At 38.1% G+C, this 16,665-nt stretch overlaps 1 protein-coding gene across 1 annotated transcript in view; it reads left to right on the forward strand.

The window, feature by feature from the left end:
* Positions 1-16,665, forward strand: part of WDR7 (WD repeat domain 7) — a 273,398-nt gene that overhangs the window by 108,562 nt on the left and 148,171 nt on the right. The window contains exon 20 of the mRNA XM_016223510.2: positions 815-931. Within this exon, the coding sequence (XP_016078996.1) occupies positions 815-931 (117 nt within the window). The remainder of the gene's footprint in view (positions 1-814; positions 932-16,665) is intronic.

Genomic DNA, 16,665 nt, shown 5'->3' on the forward strand with positions numbered 1-16,665 from the left:
TCGAGAGTGCCTTAGGTAGTCTAGGTATAGTCCCTTGTGGGATGTGGGATTTGCGAACCTTTTCTCCTAGTCTGTAGTTTGTCTTTTATCCTCTTAATAGGATCTTTTGTAGAGCAAAAGTTTTTAATTTCAATGAAGTCTGCTTTACCAAGGTACTATTTTATGGGTTGTGGTTTTGGTGTCAAGTCTAGCCGTGGATCACAAAGATTTTCTTTTTTCCTAAAAGTTTTATACTTATTTGATCTGCATTTAAGTCCATTATCCATTTTGAGTTAATTTTTATAGGATTGGGTTCAGATTTTTGTCTACAGATGTCCAGTTACAGTAGGCCATTTGTTGAAGAGACTATCTTCCCTCCATTGAATTGCTTTTGCACCTGTCAAATATCAGTTGGGCACATTTGAATGCATCTTTTATGGGTTCTCTATTCTATTAACCTAAAGCTGCATAGTTTTAATAACTATATGATGTTTTAAAATGGGGCAGACTGATATTTCCTTTATTTTTTTCTCCAAAATTCTTTCAGCTAGTCTAATTCTTTTGTCTTTACATAATTTTAGAATAATTTTGTCTACACCTACCAAAAATTATGCTGAGATTTTTATAGGAATTATGTTAAACCTGTATATCAGTTTATAGAGAATTGTCATCTTTACTATGTCGAATCTTCTACATGAACCCACAAACCCATGAACACTACATAATATATATTTTTTAATGTGTTGTGTTTGCATCTGGTATGTTAAAAAGCTTGAAGAGTCTTGCTCTACCTTAGTTCTTAAAAACTAAACCTTGTGATTCCCATTTGTTCTAGCTGGGGTCTCAGCAGAAGCCATGCAGCCCATCACCACTGCCCCTGACACTACCTCGGGGTCTGAAGCCAAAGTCCCAGAAGAAGAGCATGACCTTGTAGATGATGACATCACAACTGGTAAGGAGACGTCTTTAACATAATCTGGATGAGCCTTGTCCAATATTGGAAAACGCTTTTCTGTCATTTACAGTGGGACTAAGTATGTTGATGGAAAGGATGGAAACCGGTATTGATGGAGTGTTTGGCTTTATAAGACTCTTTAGTGTCCTTTTGATCTTGAAGTGGGAAGAAGTGGAACTGTTTATTTGGCCCAGGTTTGCTCATTGTTGCTGTAACAATGAACCTGCTAGCTGTGCATTTGATTTTCTGGGGACCTTCTAATTCAGAGGCTAGGATCATTTCTAAAGCCTCGGAACATGTAGAGGAATACATCTATTATGTTATGAAAGGTTTTGCAATTATAGGGTAAACTGAAACTATTGAAGATGTAATAGCAATATATGCGATAGCTGCATAAGGAAACTTACAGCTACTCTTTTTACATATACCATAGAAATAAATGCTGCTGCTTTAAAAGTTTTTGCATTGCTTGGGTATTGAACATTCTTATCTGCATTATTTATCACATTACCAGGCATCAAGTAAAATTTAGAAAAGCCATACAGCACATATTTTCAGCCTGTCTTTTTATAGATTTAAACAGTTCCAATTACTGGATCTTCAGATGCATTCAGCTCGATTTCTTTCAATGCACAGAGGATAAAAACTACCTAGTATAGATATTTTTATTGGTATTAAGAATGTTAAACTTTTGTTTTTGGCGTGGATGGTTAAAATGTAAAATCTGATGACATATGTCTATAATTATCACGAAGCAACAAAATATTAACTTAATAGTAACCACTAATTTGAGAAGAAGCATGCCCAGAAAATATCAGTAAAATTTTCAACAGAAATTAAAGGGAGAAAGAAACAAGAGGGAGGTTTATTTTGTTTTGTTTTGTTTGTTTTTCTTTTAAAGCTCTGTGTGGCAGGTTCTTTACTGTTAGCACCTGAATGCCTTTGAAATTGCTTCTGTGGGAAGGAACTGAGGGAACCTAATGATCTCCCTTGAAAATTTACAAAGCCAGTATTAACTTAAAAACCCATGTTTGTGTCACTGCTGCAAATAAGGAGTTGACTAAGTTGGGGAGCATCTGGTTTTCAGTAAAAATGAGATGATGGTGGTTCTTATTACTTGTTACTTTTAAATTCTTTTAAATGTTATCAGTTCATTGATTTTTTTTTTTTTTTTTTTTTTAAACCGTCTACCTTAAATATAAATTACTTCAGAAGCTTGCCACTTTTCTGCAGGTCTTTTGCACTTCACAGTCATGGGATTTGTTTCAGTAGCTACTGAAGGAAATTATTTCATTTGCAAGTTTTTTAAACTATTTTTTTATTTTATTCCATTTTCATTGCTTTTAAAAGTGATGCTATAGCTGTGTTGTTATATTTTAATCCCTATAACTTTCAAAGCCTTCTGTCTGTAAAAAGTAGTGGTTTACTTCATAGAAGAAAAGGAAGTTACCTTTGCAATAGTAGAATAACTCAGTTTGCATTCTGGAATGAAAGATGAAGTTTTGGGCACTCAGGCAATACTAAATCGGTACATAGAAATTTTGAATTACACACTGCCAAAGTCACAAGACTGCATTATAGCACATGGCTGTGTTTTTATTTGATTGTTTAAACAAATAAAAAAGCTTAAAAATGAAAATCTAGTGTTGGAGGGTCAATTAATGCCAACAAACTGTATTTTAATCTGTACGAAGTTCAGTTGAACGTAAGTTAGGAGTGGTTTTTATCAGGCAATTTATTTATTTCATGCCGTGGCTACTAGAAGCAAGAATGTTCAATACCCAAGGAATTTAAATAGCTGGAAAAAGGCTTCCTTAACACGCCAAAGCAACTAGCATGCTGCAGTCTGCAGATCATGCAGGTTAGATTGTGCAACTTGATTAAGATGTGGTATAGATTTTTATGAAGGTTTAGAAGAAAACCATATTTCTTTTTATTGACTAGAATCCTATATAAATTGCATTATGAAAAATATGGTAGATGCATCAAGAGAAACCTGTTCCAAGCATAATAATCTTATTTTGGGATAACTAGGATTGTAGAGCTCAAATACAAAAGGGAAAACTGGTCGTCTTAACCATTCACTTTGAAAAAACCTGATTTCTTTTTCAGTTATTTAAAAGGAATTGCTCTAATAATATCTCCTCATAAAATAAATAGAAAGTATATTATGACAGAGATATTTTCCTGTTTTTTGAGTGGATTCTTATTTGGAGGCTGTAGTTAGGCTAATATGCATTGTTGTATTAATGATATATTTATAGTAATCTGGAACTTAATTTTTCAAGTAACTCAGTTAAACAATTGACCAATATAGCAATAAAAATGTGAAATATAACTTAGTGCTTTTGCTATAGGAAAATAGTCATTTTGGAAATTTTTCTTTTGGGTGAGAATTGAATGAGGTATTAATGTTGTCTTGTGACCCTGAAATCTGAGCCTGGCAGTCTTTGTTAGTGTCACCTTATAAAAATAAAGAACCATGGATAAAACTGCGTAAGTGTTGGCTATGATCAATTGGAACTAATTAAATTTATTTGAAAAAGAAGAGTCTTAACTGGAAGAGAACAGCTGGAAAAACTGGGAAGAAAAAATTGAGTCTTGATTGAGACAATTTAAACCTTCTCACTGTCACTTAAAGAATATGCTGCCTCTCCTTTCTATATCTCCTTTTTAAAGCTAATATCTATTGATCGGCTCCACAAAGTAATGCCACAGTGCACCTTGGTCAACCATACACTCGGTTTTACTCAGCATTCTGTCTAAGATTCATCAAGTCCTTTCCTTTAACCACGTGCTTTAAGTTACATATCAAAGCTATATTAGCTATTTTTGCAGATTAATAGTTTTTCATGTAGAAAAATATTAAAACATATTCCTTTTTTTAATACTGTATAATATGCATGGTAATGTACTTTCTTTTCCAATGAAATTGCTTCAGGTTTTGCAGTACTCTGTCAAATCTGTTTTAACAAAATAATAGTATTTTCTTTAAAGTTAAATGAATGGCATTAAGATTGTTTCTAGATTATTTATCATTTCAGAGCCACAAGAATATTACTCTAAACCTATAGGTTTCTTTCATATGTATGCTTTTATTTTTAGTATTGTAATTTAAATGTTTATGTAGATATATATCATCAATATTTGTAAAATAATATGTTTTTATTTTCATTACAATATTAATAGGTCATAATTATATTAATAAAATAAGTCTCACTGAAATCTGATATACATAGAAAAAATTTTAGATAAATGATTATTTTTTAAGGTAGTCTTTTTAGGTGACTTTGTTAATTATCTTAATGCAGTTTTCATCATTGTAAAGGAGGGCATTCTGTGTGCAGATGAAGCTGTACAACCTCTAAATGTTGCATTTAAAACAACCTCCCCCTAATTGCAGGTTAAAAAGAATTTTGGAAGGATATCATTCACAAACATGCATGGATCCATTTAAGAAAGTCACTGTGTTTTTCTAAGGGTCATACTGCAATGTCCTGCCTCTTGTTCAATATTGCAAGGACACAAACTGACCATATAACAGTGATAAAGGGTCAGGAGTCACTGACATTGTCAAAAAGAGACAGCTTGATAGTAGATGAGCAGCACAGTTGATAGATTCTACCGCTTATAACAAAAATAGCAATGATAGTGAATCTAGATGGGTCTGTTGGATGTTTTGTAAAATTTAAATTTAATTTGTTATAAAAAAAAAAAGATGGAAAGTGCTATGGATAAAAGAAAAAATAGAAAAGGGTAAGAGAAATGGAAAGTAATATCTATTTACACTTGACTCTTACAACATTTCTTTGAAGTGGATACCAGTATTTTTCCGACTATATAGATGAGGAAACAAGCTGAGAGAGGTCATTTTTATAAGGTCTAATACTTAACAAGTGATAGATCTGGGGCTTCAAATGATTCCTGCCTGATTCTAAAGCTTATGTGTGGTCTTAAGCACCACCCTACCCTGCCTCACATTCTCAAACTCATTGAACTTCGGCAGGTTTTCATTTTCTTTTGAAATGTGAGGTGATGTCAGAGTTTACCTTTATTGCTTATGACATCAGGCATAAGCCTGGTAATTGCTGGATATTCTATCTTAATATTAAACATGCAAATGTTATTTAAATGTAGACCACAAGATTGTCTTCTTTAGAGAGAAAAAAATCATCACATACTTGTTCCTTAAATTTTCAACCATTATTTCAGACTACTGTGATATAAGACTGTAAATATAAGTAGTGTTTATTACTAAACAGTTATTTTATTGCATACTTCTAAAATGAAACATTTATTGTTCTGTCTAGCTTTTTGAAGTCATCAGAAAACAGACATCTTAACATATATTCATAAACTAAAGTCAACATCTTTAGTATACTAAGATAGAGCTGACAAGGACATCTAGTCTGAGACTAAATATTGATTTGTGCATTTTAGCATTTACTAAAAGCTTTATTCATAAAATGTTTATACATTTGTTTTGGCTGAAAGATAGGAAATTCATCCTGTTAAAGTACACATAAGTTCCAAAGAGCAAAATTTATGGCATGTATTCAGGAATCAGAAGTACTTTCTAAGCATAGAGCCAGGGGCCTTATAGTTAGTAAACTAGAGTAAGACATCTACGTCGCACCCTTTCCCTTTCTCATGCTTTAATTTATACTCGACAGTCTAAAAATTAGTACTCAATCTATATGAATTTTAAATCGTTCTGAGTTGTGATCATTCCCCTTGCTTTTACATTTAGAATATTAGCTACTACAAAATATAAATTTACTATATTAAGGTTTTTTGATAATTATAAATTATTAACACTGTGGTTTATTTACCATGTGGTTTTCATGAACACAGATATTAAGAAAAATAAAAGTGTGGATTTTTTTTAGTTTTCTGGGTGAAACATGTCACTCCAAATAATTTACCTTTCCATACTTTTTTTTAATCCAGGGGAAGAAAATGCAAATTAAAATATGTTTTGTCTAGCGTTTGACACTCGGCCCTAGTTCTGTGTTGATAGCTATTAAGTAGACTATTTCTACATATGGTATCTGAGAGTTTCTGACAGGAATATGAAGATACAGCCAAATTATGGGTTTTAGTCTTCATTTTTTTCTCACATTTTCCCGCTAGGTGACTGACTGTCCCTTTCCTTTGGTTTTGACTGCCACTTGCATGTTAATGACCATCAGATCTGTGTCTGTAACCTAGGCTTTTCTTCTGACGATCAGGTTAATGTGCCCTCCTGCCTCAGTGTCCCATAGATACCTACATTCCAAGTCCAAAATAAGCTCATATTTCTTTTGAAAACTCATCTCCTTTTATATTTATATATCGTTTATAGGCATCACTTAGGGGAGGGTACCATTAACAACCCAACACCAGAACTAGACACCAGGGAATAACTGGCTCTCCCTCTTTTCAGCAGTGTCCACATGTGTTTGGTGCCAGTTCCTGTAAAGGGGCCTGTTAAATAGCTCTCAGTGAGTTTTCTGTTCGCCATTCCCACAGAGAATACCTAGGTCCATGCTTTCTTTTTTTTCTACTTTGGGTTATTATCATATTCTCCTGCAGCCATCTCCCTGTCTCCATTCCCTTGCCCTCCTCCAGCTCATGTCTTCTGTCACTGTGAGAGTTTCAGAAGCCAGTTCATTGCCCTTCACCCTCATTAACTGCTGCTTAATGGCTTCCCATTGATTATAGCACAAAATCCAAACACCTTGGCCAGATATCTCGGCCCTTCAAAGACTGACCCGTATCTCTAGCTTTACCAGCTGCTAAGCAATACTGAACTTTCCCCAGAGTCTCTGCTGTTTCATGACTCATGCCTTGTATGTGCCCTTCCATCCAGCTGGTATACTCTCATTTCTCAGGTTCCCTTCATCCCAGCTTGGGTGTCACCATCTTCCTGACTCCCTCGGACCCCTCTTCTGTAGGACCTCCCAGACTGTTGTGTGCACTTATGCTGTTGCACTCCGGGATTCTCTTAGGCGACCATTTCACTTGCCCTGTCCTAGTCATGCATGTGCATGTGACGTCCACTTCTTTGTACTTCTAGCTCTAAAATAGGACCCTGGTACATGACATCTTCTCAATACTGATAGAATAAATGACTGAGTTAGTGAAACCATAACATAACTCATATTTCAAATAGCTTTCCTTATATAATATATACTATATATTTACTTATATATATTTACTATTTAGTTATATATGTAACTATTTACATATATATTTATATATTTACTATTCTTATATAACATATCTGTGTGTGTGTATATCTATATCTATCAACCTATACACACATATATGTATTTAAACTTCCCCTGTCTTAGTATGTTGTTAATGGCTCAAAAAGCATTTGCAACAGAATAGTGAGGGAATATAGACTGTTTCCTGATACTGTGAAAATGAGATTTGGAACAGATCTAAGAGCATGATTAGGTCTACTGATCAGTAACTGTTGATTCCCATTTTAAAGTTTGTCTTTTTCTTTTGAAAAATAATATGCCTTCAAAATTAGGAAAAGATGTGGCCCATAGGATTCGAGTGAGAAAAGATATGAAAAAATACATGGGACACATGTGTTTCATAACGTAAATCTTAAGAGTGTAGGGGTGGGAGGTGCTTTTGGGGGTTGCACAACAGAGGAATGGGCTCTCAGAACTCGTGTAGAGGCCCCTGTCTGTGGTCCGTGTTGACCAGACAGTGGAGATGTGCTGGTGGATGGATGATGGCCACAGTTTCTTGTAAGTCTTTGCACCCCTATTTTGGTTACTCTCTTTTTATCCACGCTTTTCTTCCTGCTTTGCATGTCTTCCCATTGCCCTGGGAGCTGTGCTGCCTCATTTCTAGGCCCAGCTCCGTCAATGAAAACCCCAAATCTTGTGCTTTTCCCGGAGCTAGAGATTCCTGGGTAGCTGTTCTCCACAAGATCCCTCTGGGGCTTGGCCCCACTGCAGGAGCAGCAAGGTGGGCCGTATGGGAGGTGGAAAGAGGAGAAGGGGGAGATGCCCACAGGAGGGAGAGAAATGCCGAGTTTTTCCAGGAAGCTTGACATTTAAGCACACTCCACTGAGGAATGAGTGGAGCCATGCTGTGTGATGGGGTACATGGTGTTTCTGTGGCGTTCCTCTGGGTTTCTGCAATCAGTTGTCTAGCACTAAGAAAACTTGCTTTTTTACCTCTTTTGAAAATTGCAAGGTACACACTCCAGTTTAATGTGTTCAGGTGTATGTCTAAGGGCTTGGCCTGGGGTGACTCACCTAAGGAAAAGCACAGCTGACTTGGCTAATAAGTACCATTTGAATGTTCAGTTTCTGTTTAAAATTTTTTAGACTTTTACAAGTGGGAAATATACTTAATAGCAATGTATTTTGACCATGAAAGTGTTTGTGTATTTCAGTGAATTAAGTATTGTCAAATATTAGAGGTGCCATAACTAAATTGATCACCTGTTGCCTTGGCACCGAATCTTTCATAATATTTTCCAATAATAGCACTTTCATTTTTAAAGCGTGTATAGACAGTCTGTTTACATGTAACACTTCTGCAAGAGGATGGCCAAATAAACAGTCATTGGCATTATCTTAGCAAACTTATCTAAAAGAACATATTGAAAAGTCAGGGGCTTACTAACTATCATGACGACAACTCACTAGCATTTGCTGAGTACCTACTGTGTGTCAGGCTGTGCTCTAGGCTCTTTTTATTCCTCACAGCAGCTCACTGTGATAGAGCCTCATTCTCACGTCCATTTTACAAAAGAGGAAATGAGGCACAGAATGGTTAAGTCACCTTCCATGTCAAGGCCACAGAGAGGAGGAAATGGCAGAGTCAGGATTTGAATCCAGGGTGTCTGCCTTTAGATCTTGTGCTCTTAAATGGAAGTAATTTGTTCAAAACCATGTGATTGAAAAAACTCTTACAAGAAAATGAAGAAACAAATATATTCATTATGATACATCATTTTTTCTTTGTGTGTTATAGAAACTTCTATTTTAATTTTTAGTATAGTTATAATTTTTATGTAGTACAAGGAAATACTTACAATATGAAGAAAAGACTTCCTGTTTTCATTAGGACAGGCAGATAACTTTATATGATTTCTAGATAAAATTAGAATTGTTGTATGTTCCTATAAAATTACACACATAAGTGCACCAGCACATATGCAGTATTGGATCACAAAGGCTTAAGGTTTATTTTCAGATTTAATATATATTCTCTTTGATAAATTTAGACTATATAGGAAAAAGCAGAAATACTTAGATAAGAATATAGGAGCTGTTAAAAGAAAAGAAAAAACACCCTTTCATGTGAGTGGATAACCTTCAGGATGAACTTAAAGTTTGGCCTTTTGTGAGCTATGTATTAACACCTCATGGGTAAGAATAAATTGCATTAGATTGTGGCACACTATTGTATATCTGTATATTACATGAATTGCCCTTATAATTGATAACAAACCCATATGACCAAAAGTTGTAATTCACAAAAGTAATGACAACAACGTCTCATAATTCACAGACTTTATGTCACACCTTTGAATGATTACTTTTACTGTGCAAACCATGTTAAAAGGGAAAAACAGGTTTTAAAATGCATGTGGGGTTTTGAAGAGTTCTTCCTGATATTTTGTAGTCACTTTTAATACCCAAAAAGATAGTCAAATTGACTAGTATGCTTGAATAATTTCCCCATGATTTCTTGGATTAAAATTGTCAAACATAAAGGCTTTTTTTACTCTTAATTTGAAAATTTTAATATGTTTTCATTGATTTGAGAGAGAGAGAAAGAAACATCGATGAGAGAGAGAAACATCTATCAGCTGCCTCTTGCACACCCCTACTGGGGATCGAGCCCACACCGGGGCATGTGCCCTGACCAGGAATCAAACCAGTGATCTTTTGGTGAATGGGACTATGCTCAGCCGACTGAGCCACACCGGCCAGGGTAATTTGAAATTTTTAATCACAAATGAAAGTTAACATTCACTTGAGGTGAAGACAGTCATGAATCTGAATGTATTTTCTCCTCATATGATACACCAGAAAGAGGGATTCTCATTCATAAATAGGATAAAAATGAAGTAAGAATACTTACCCGTCTTTTTTTTTAACTATATATCCTGAATAAAGATGGGTGCCTTAAATGAAATAAACCTAACCTAATTTAAAAGGATTCAGGGAAACTGAGTCAGCTACTCTCTTTGTCCTTATTGTATATATTTTTTGGTGTCTTTGATACTATCTACAAGAAGTGTAAGGAACTTTTCATTTAATTCAACAAAAACATTAACACGTGCCTTGTGTTTTTTCTCGGCACGTTCCAGGGAGGATTTCGTACAGCCAGCCTTTAGCTGGGAAGGTGAGGTCTGGTTTTAGAGAGGCTCTGTGTTCCCACATAGCTGCACAACACGCACGTGCATGTGTTAGATTTTAGATGAGAGAGTTCCGAGAACTGGGGCTTAGTTGAGGCTAGGAGTTACGAATGAGGTCAGTCTGCATTTGGGGCAGAGGTGGACAGGCATGGGAAAAGCTTTTGAGTAAAACTGTTAAAGTCTTTCAACTGAAGGTTCTGGAGGGTTGGGAAGAAGAATGGGCAGCTAGAGCCGAGGGACTGGCAGTACCTTCCAGGCACGAGGGTCATTACCAGGCCAGACGTGTTCCTTTGGAAGGTAGCAGATTTTGCCTCATGTGCTATATGTTACTTGAAAGCAGGGTTTATTATTAAACAGATATGGAAAGGATTTAAAATGTTGATGGAATGTATTGGCTACCTTCCTGATGTGCTTAGTTCTATCTTCATGGTCTTTTTTTGGTCTTTTTTTCCTTCAACAGCTATTTGTGAGCACTTAGTAGGTGTTGAGCACTTACAGACTCTGAGTGTAGGGTGGAGTTTATGCTCCAAAGCACAAGACTGATGACTGGATACGTTTATTATTTGTGGGAAAATTTTTACCTGAAGAACTGTTATTCGTGAAGGTTCCATGAACCCATGCTGCTGTGATGTAAAACTTGCATTCCATATATATGTCTAAAAGTGAATCTATAGATTTCACAGAAATGGAAAAACAGAATGAAACAAATTAAAATCAAACAGAGGAAAAGCTGGTCTGCAACAGTAAATGTATAATTGGAATATTTTAAAAGATATCTGGTTGCAGCACAGGCTCCAGTATCTCCTGTGTTCAAATCTCAGCCTCCCTGCTTATTTGCTGTGTGGCCTTTGCAAGTTACGTGACCACCCCAAGCCCCTGTTTTCTCACCTGAAATACGAGGATAGTAAGATTGCCTGGAGGAGTAAGCGAGATGATGCGTGCCTTCTCAGCGGAGGAACTGGCACACCGTAAGTGCTCAAGTGGTGCTGTGTGCCTTTCTTCCTTCCCTCGTTACCATCACCACCCTTAAGTGATTTGCTTTAGTAAACAGAATTAATGGTTTGTAACTAACTTATAAATCAGTTCTTCAATGATTTGATGTTTATTCCAGGTAATCTGATCATCACTCCCAGGAATATAAATTCACTAGACATTCTTTATAGATAGAGAAATAAGCTACATCCAGAGTTCCATGCAAATTTTCAGAAATTTCTAAAAGCTGGCTCATGAAATATAGGTGCAGTATTATATTTTCTTAAATGCTTTTTTATTGGCTTCTTTTTACCACATCAATTGTCTGAGTTGAATCTGACCAAGAAGAGTGAATTGTTTGGTGAAACAGAAATAAAGACAGCCTTAAAAGAAGATATTTATTTGCCCTTACGGTAGCCCAGGAGGAATTGATTTGCATATTGAGACCTGCGCTTGGCCAGGGCTGACCAGTGAGGAATGGGAGGGAGGGACTGGTACAGAGAAGACTGCTGCAGATTCTGAAGGACCATTTACTGAGTCACTGCTAGACTTAGGAAAGCATATTTAAAAGACGGTAAACCCTAAAGGGTGGAAGGAAACCTTCACCATACTCTCATACTAGCCTTGCCAAGGAAAAAAAGGGAGCAACGTATAATGAAGCGCTCATCCCTGCACAGGATGCTTACTTATTAGGTGTTTTTAAAAGTGTGTGCTCAAAGGTAGAGTAAGGTATACCACACCAAAATGTCAATTAAGTGTGAGAGTAGAATAAAGACATTTTTAAAAATGCAAAATCTCAAAAAAAGTCCCTCTCATGCTCTTTTATCAGAAACTAGTGGAGGTGGTGGTGCTTCATCAACAAAAGGTGGAAAGAGGAAAGCTGGGATCCAGTGACCCAGGCCACCTGGTGTATGAAGTCCGGCTCCCTGTTTGTTTCAGGTTTGCAAGCCTATCCCACTGTTCTGTGAGCCGTCACCTCCTAGGAACGGACTTCAGGAACCTAGCCAGGCTAAGAGTTGCAGGGAGAAGAGAAAATTCCGGGGGGTAAAGCCTTTGTATTTTAAGATCTAGCAGTATCTCCTCATGGGAGGAGCCTCTCGATGATCAGAGTAATTTTACTGAGGTTTCTTCAGATGCGTTGAACTATGTTCTAGGTATTTGGCAAGATCTGTTTCACCTCCCAGGCTGGGCTTGATTTCTGCTCCCTAGCCTGTTACCCCATATTCCAGATTTACACAATGGGGTGAGGGTTTGGAGGTTAATTACTGAAACCTATAGAAAACCAGGTCAACAACAACAACCAAACAAGTATTAACTGCAGAGAGGAAAAAATAGTAATACTGAAAAAGTCATGATTGATAAACCACCTAGTTGGGCTGTGAATAGCATGCACATCATCATGAAAATGTAAACGTTGACTTTGATACATTTTTTATAACTATGATACAATAAATTGGGAGGCAGAGGAAGAAGACAGAGTGTGTGTGAATGTGTGCATGTGTGAATATGTGTGTGCGAGACATGTCTAAGTAAGTTGTGTATATGTGAAGGAGAACCCAGTTTTCATCGTGGGGATGAGCCTACAGATAAGATAAAACTGAAACTGAAAAATGAGAAAGTAGCAACACAGAATTTTCTGAAAGAGCCAGAGGTGGTTTTTGAAGAGGGAACGAGGGGGATGGGTTGAGGGATTGCTGCTTTTATATACTCACTTATAGAACTGTTTGAGTCTTTAAACAATGTATAATTTTATAAATTAAAACTAAAAGAAATATCAAATATTTAAAAAGTCAACAAAGTGAGCGTATAACTAAAGGTGATAGTGAAAGATGACATAAAATAATGTCACCAAGTCCAAGCCAGAATGAACTAGGAGCAGGCAGAGTGTGTTCCCATCTTTTTCCCCTGGCTGTGTTCCAAAGAAGAGGAAGCCGAAGAGGACGGCTCTGCGAGGGTGCAAGACAGCATAGGACAGAAAGGGGGAGAGGCATTTGAAAAAGCTTAGTTGACGTGGGTAGGAGAGTGAAGGGGACTTAGATATTTTAAGTTATTTTTTTCATAATCTAGCAAACTGCATCGAAGGGTTATGAAAACTTCCAGTGATAACAGAATTGCTCCTGGTTAATTGTGAAAAAGAAAACAGGAAGAATGAAAATCAGTATCTGCAGATGGACAAAAGTCTGTATTTTTTTTTAAACAGGGATAAATTGGACCTAAGACACTATACACTGTTCAGATATACCAAAAATCTGCAGTAGATTTTAAAATATGATTTGGGGGCGCTTAGGAGAGACAGTGAGAATCTGTACAGGTGCCCTGAGACTTCCCACGCACCTGAACTTCATCACAGTGTTTCAGTTACCATCCATCACCTAAAATAATTTTGACGTTTTGGTGCAAGGTATGTATGATTTATCATAAAATGACATTTATACTTTTCTGTGGTTTCCACTGCATACAGTACACTATGGAACGGATCATTCTCCTGTTTGTGGAAAGCTATTTCTCACGATAAATTTGGATTTTTTTAGAACTTGGTTTGACATCACTTTAATGCCATTACCTGCACAAGGATCGTTGCTGACGCCTACTCATTATTTTCTCATGATGAATTTATCGACTGACTTAGAGGTTAGGGAAGAGAACTGGAAAACAGGAAGCGGTCTATAAAGAAAATTCCAGCAATACAGCCCTGGATTCAGCAGGACGACAAACCAACCTGTGGGTAGGAGCAGCCCCTGCCGCAGCACCACCTCCAGGTCATCTCTGGGCACAGCCCCTGTAGCTTTGCTCCTTGCCATGCTGAGGGGTGTCTGACTCAGCTACATACTCTCATGTGGAAGTTTTCGCACATTCCAGTAAATAAATGATCTTTTAGAGCACCTGGATGGATGCCAGCATAGGTTTTACTGTTTAACGTGCAGAAAGCGGTATTCACTCTTGGTAGCACAGTGGTGTATCTGGGAGATGTCTGCCCCTGCAGAAGCATGGGCCTTAGTGTAGCCAGACAGGCCTGGGCGGGCCCTGCGGGGGTTCAGGACACACTAGTTGAGCCTCACTGAACTTGAGGGAATTAGCCAGGCAAAAAGGGGGGAGGGAAATGCTCTCCAAGCTGGCGTCAAAGCTTGGGAGGGAGAGAGCAAGAAGTGGTGTAGCATGGGGGGAAGTGTAAGTGGTTCACTGTGGATGCGTACAGAGTGGGGCAGGACAAGACCAGTAAGAGATGATGCTGAGGAGGAGGCCAGAGGGTAAAAGGCTTCGTATGTCAGGCTGAGCTGCTTTATTCTTATTGAGGGGACAGTTGGAAACCTTTGAAGAGTTTTAAGCCAGGTAAAGAGGTAATTTGATTTGCCATTAGTGAGAACACTGGCTGGAGGTGCTGAATACACTGGGCCTCAGTGCAGGTGGGGTGCACAGTTGACGAGGGCAGGGAAAGCAGGTAGGAGGAAGATGTTGCAGTTCAGCCGACAAGGGCCTGGCCTAAGGTAATGCAGGTGCAGCTCCATAGATGGAGACACACGGTAGCTAAGAGCTCAGCAGTCCTCTAGTTTTCTTAGTGGCATTTGTTGTCTGAACACTTTATTATGAATTTAGTGTAGAGAATATTAGTGCCATGCATGTACCCTATAACACCCCTCCATTTTTACTATATTATCATAGAGTTAGAGATTCATAATCTAGTAGCCAGATCCTAGACCTGTGTTTTGCCAGTGCAAGGAAATCCTCACTACAAAACTGCACGTAAAGGTTATCCAACCACTGCTTGTACATTGCATTAGTTTTCTACTGCTAAAAGATAAATTACCACAAATGTTGCACTTTAAAATAATCTCAGCCAGGCCAGGCGTGGCTCAGCGGTTGAGCATCGACCTAGGATCCAGGCGATCGGGGTTCTATTCCCAGTCAGGGCACATGCCCGGGTTGCAGGCTAGGTAGCCGATCAATGACTCTCTCATCATTGATGTTTCTATCTCTTTCTCCCCCTCTCCCTTCCTCTCTCCAAAATCAATAAAGATATAAAAAAAATAAATAAATTAAATAAATAATCTCATAGTTTCTGAGGGTCATGGAGTCCAGACATGGCTTAGCTGTGTCCTCTGCTCTGGTTCTCAAGGCTGCAGTCAAGGTGTTGGCCAGGGCTGGGTATCAGCTGAGGCCTGGGGCCCTCTTCTAGTCTCACATGTTGTTTGGCTGAGTGCAGTTCCTTGCAGTTGTATGACTGAGGTCCTCAGCTTCTCAGGACCATCCAAGGCATTTCCCACCTTAGCAGCTTGCTTCTTCCAAGCCAGCGGGGGATTCCTTCTCTGTGTGCTTACTGTAACCTAGTCGTGAGAGTGCCCTGCAATGGAACCTGATTATGGGAGTGGCGTCCCATCACGTCACTCTCTTCTGTTGGTTAGAAGCAAGTCCCAGATCTCTGTCCACACTCAAGGGAAGGGGTGATACAGGGTGTGACTCATTGGGGTCATCGTTAGGATTCTCCTGCCGTGCACACTTATGCAGCTATGGGGCTCGTTGTTTGCACTGTCATTCCTTCTACGTTTTGCTTGATGTGTGTGTATGTGTGTGAGAGAGAGAGAATATTTCTCCCATGTTTTCCCTTTGTCCTTACTTGTCATATGATGTAATTTCTAGTCCTTTCCCTCATCAGCTGCCTGTATGTACCCCAGTTTGTCAGTGACATTCCTGGAACTGACACACACAGCTGACCAGGCTACCGCTAATGGACCAGTACAAGTATCATGGGACTACTGCTTTCCTTTATCTGGATTCTGTAATTCTAAAATTAAGGTGGTTTTCTTTAGGGAGCATCCCACATTTTTTACTGCTACTAATATGAAATCAGCTAAACTCCATTTTTACAAGAAGTGCTGTTAATTCAAGTCTTTCCAGTTTAGAAACAGGACTTGATATTTATCCTTTCTGAATCTGTCTTGCTGACTTCAGCCCATCTTTCAGACTTGGGATCTTTTTTCTGCTGTCCAGTGGGTTATTCCTTCAGCCTTAGGTCCTCCTGAAGGTGATGAACAAGCCTCCTGTGTGTCATATACTAACTGGTTAATTGTGGGCCAGACCCCTACGAGACTCCTGGAGCACATGACTGGGGAGCTGCTCCACCTCGTCACCTGCTCTAACAGTGCCATGTAGGTTCAGTTTTCTCACTCACTACAAACCAGCCCTTTTGCAGTGCCACCCAGCTCAGACTTCCCCATCCTGTTCATAAAAATGCTCCAAGAGGTTTCTTCAAATGCCTTGAAATCAGAATACATTGTATATATGGACAGTGTAGGCTTAAGATAATGAGTTTTAAATTTGTGGTATTGAGTCTAACCTACAAGCGTTGAAAGGGGTTTTAAATCATTCTTGAAATGCATTG

Source organism: Miniopterus natalensis, chromosome 7, assembly GCF_054644295.1.
Source record: "Miniopterus natalensis isolate mMinNat1 chromosome 7, mMinNat1.hap1, whole genome shotgun sequence".
Taxonomy (NCBI): Eukaryota; Metazoa; Chordata; class Mammalia; order Chiroptera; family Miniopteridae; genus Miniopterus; species Miniopterus natalensis.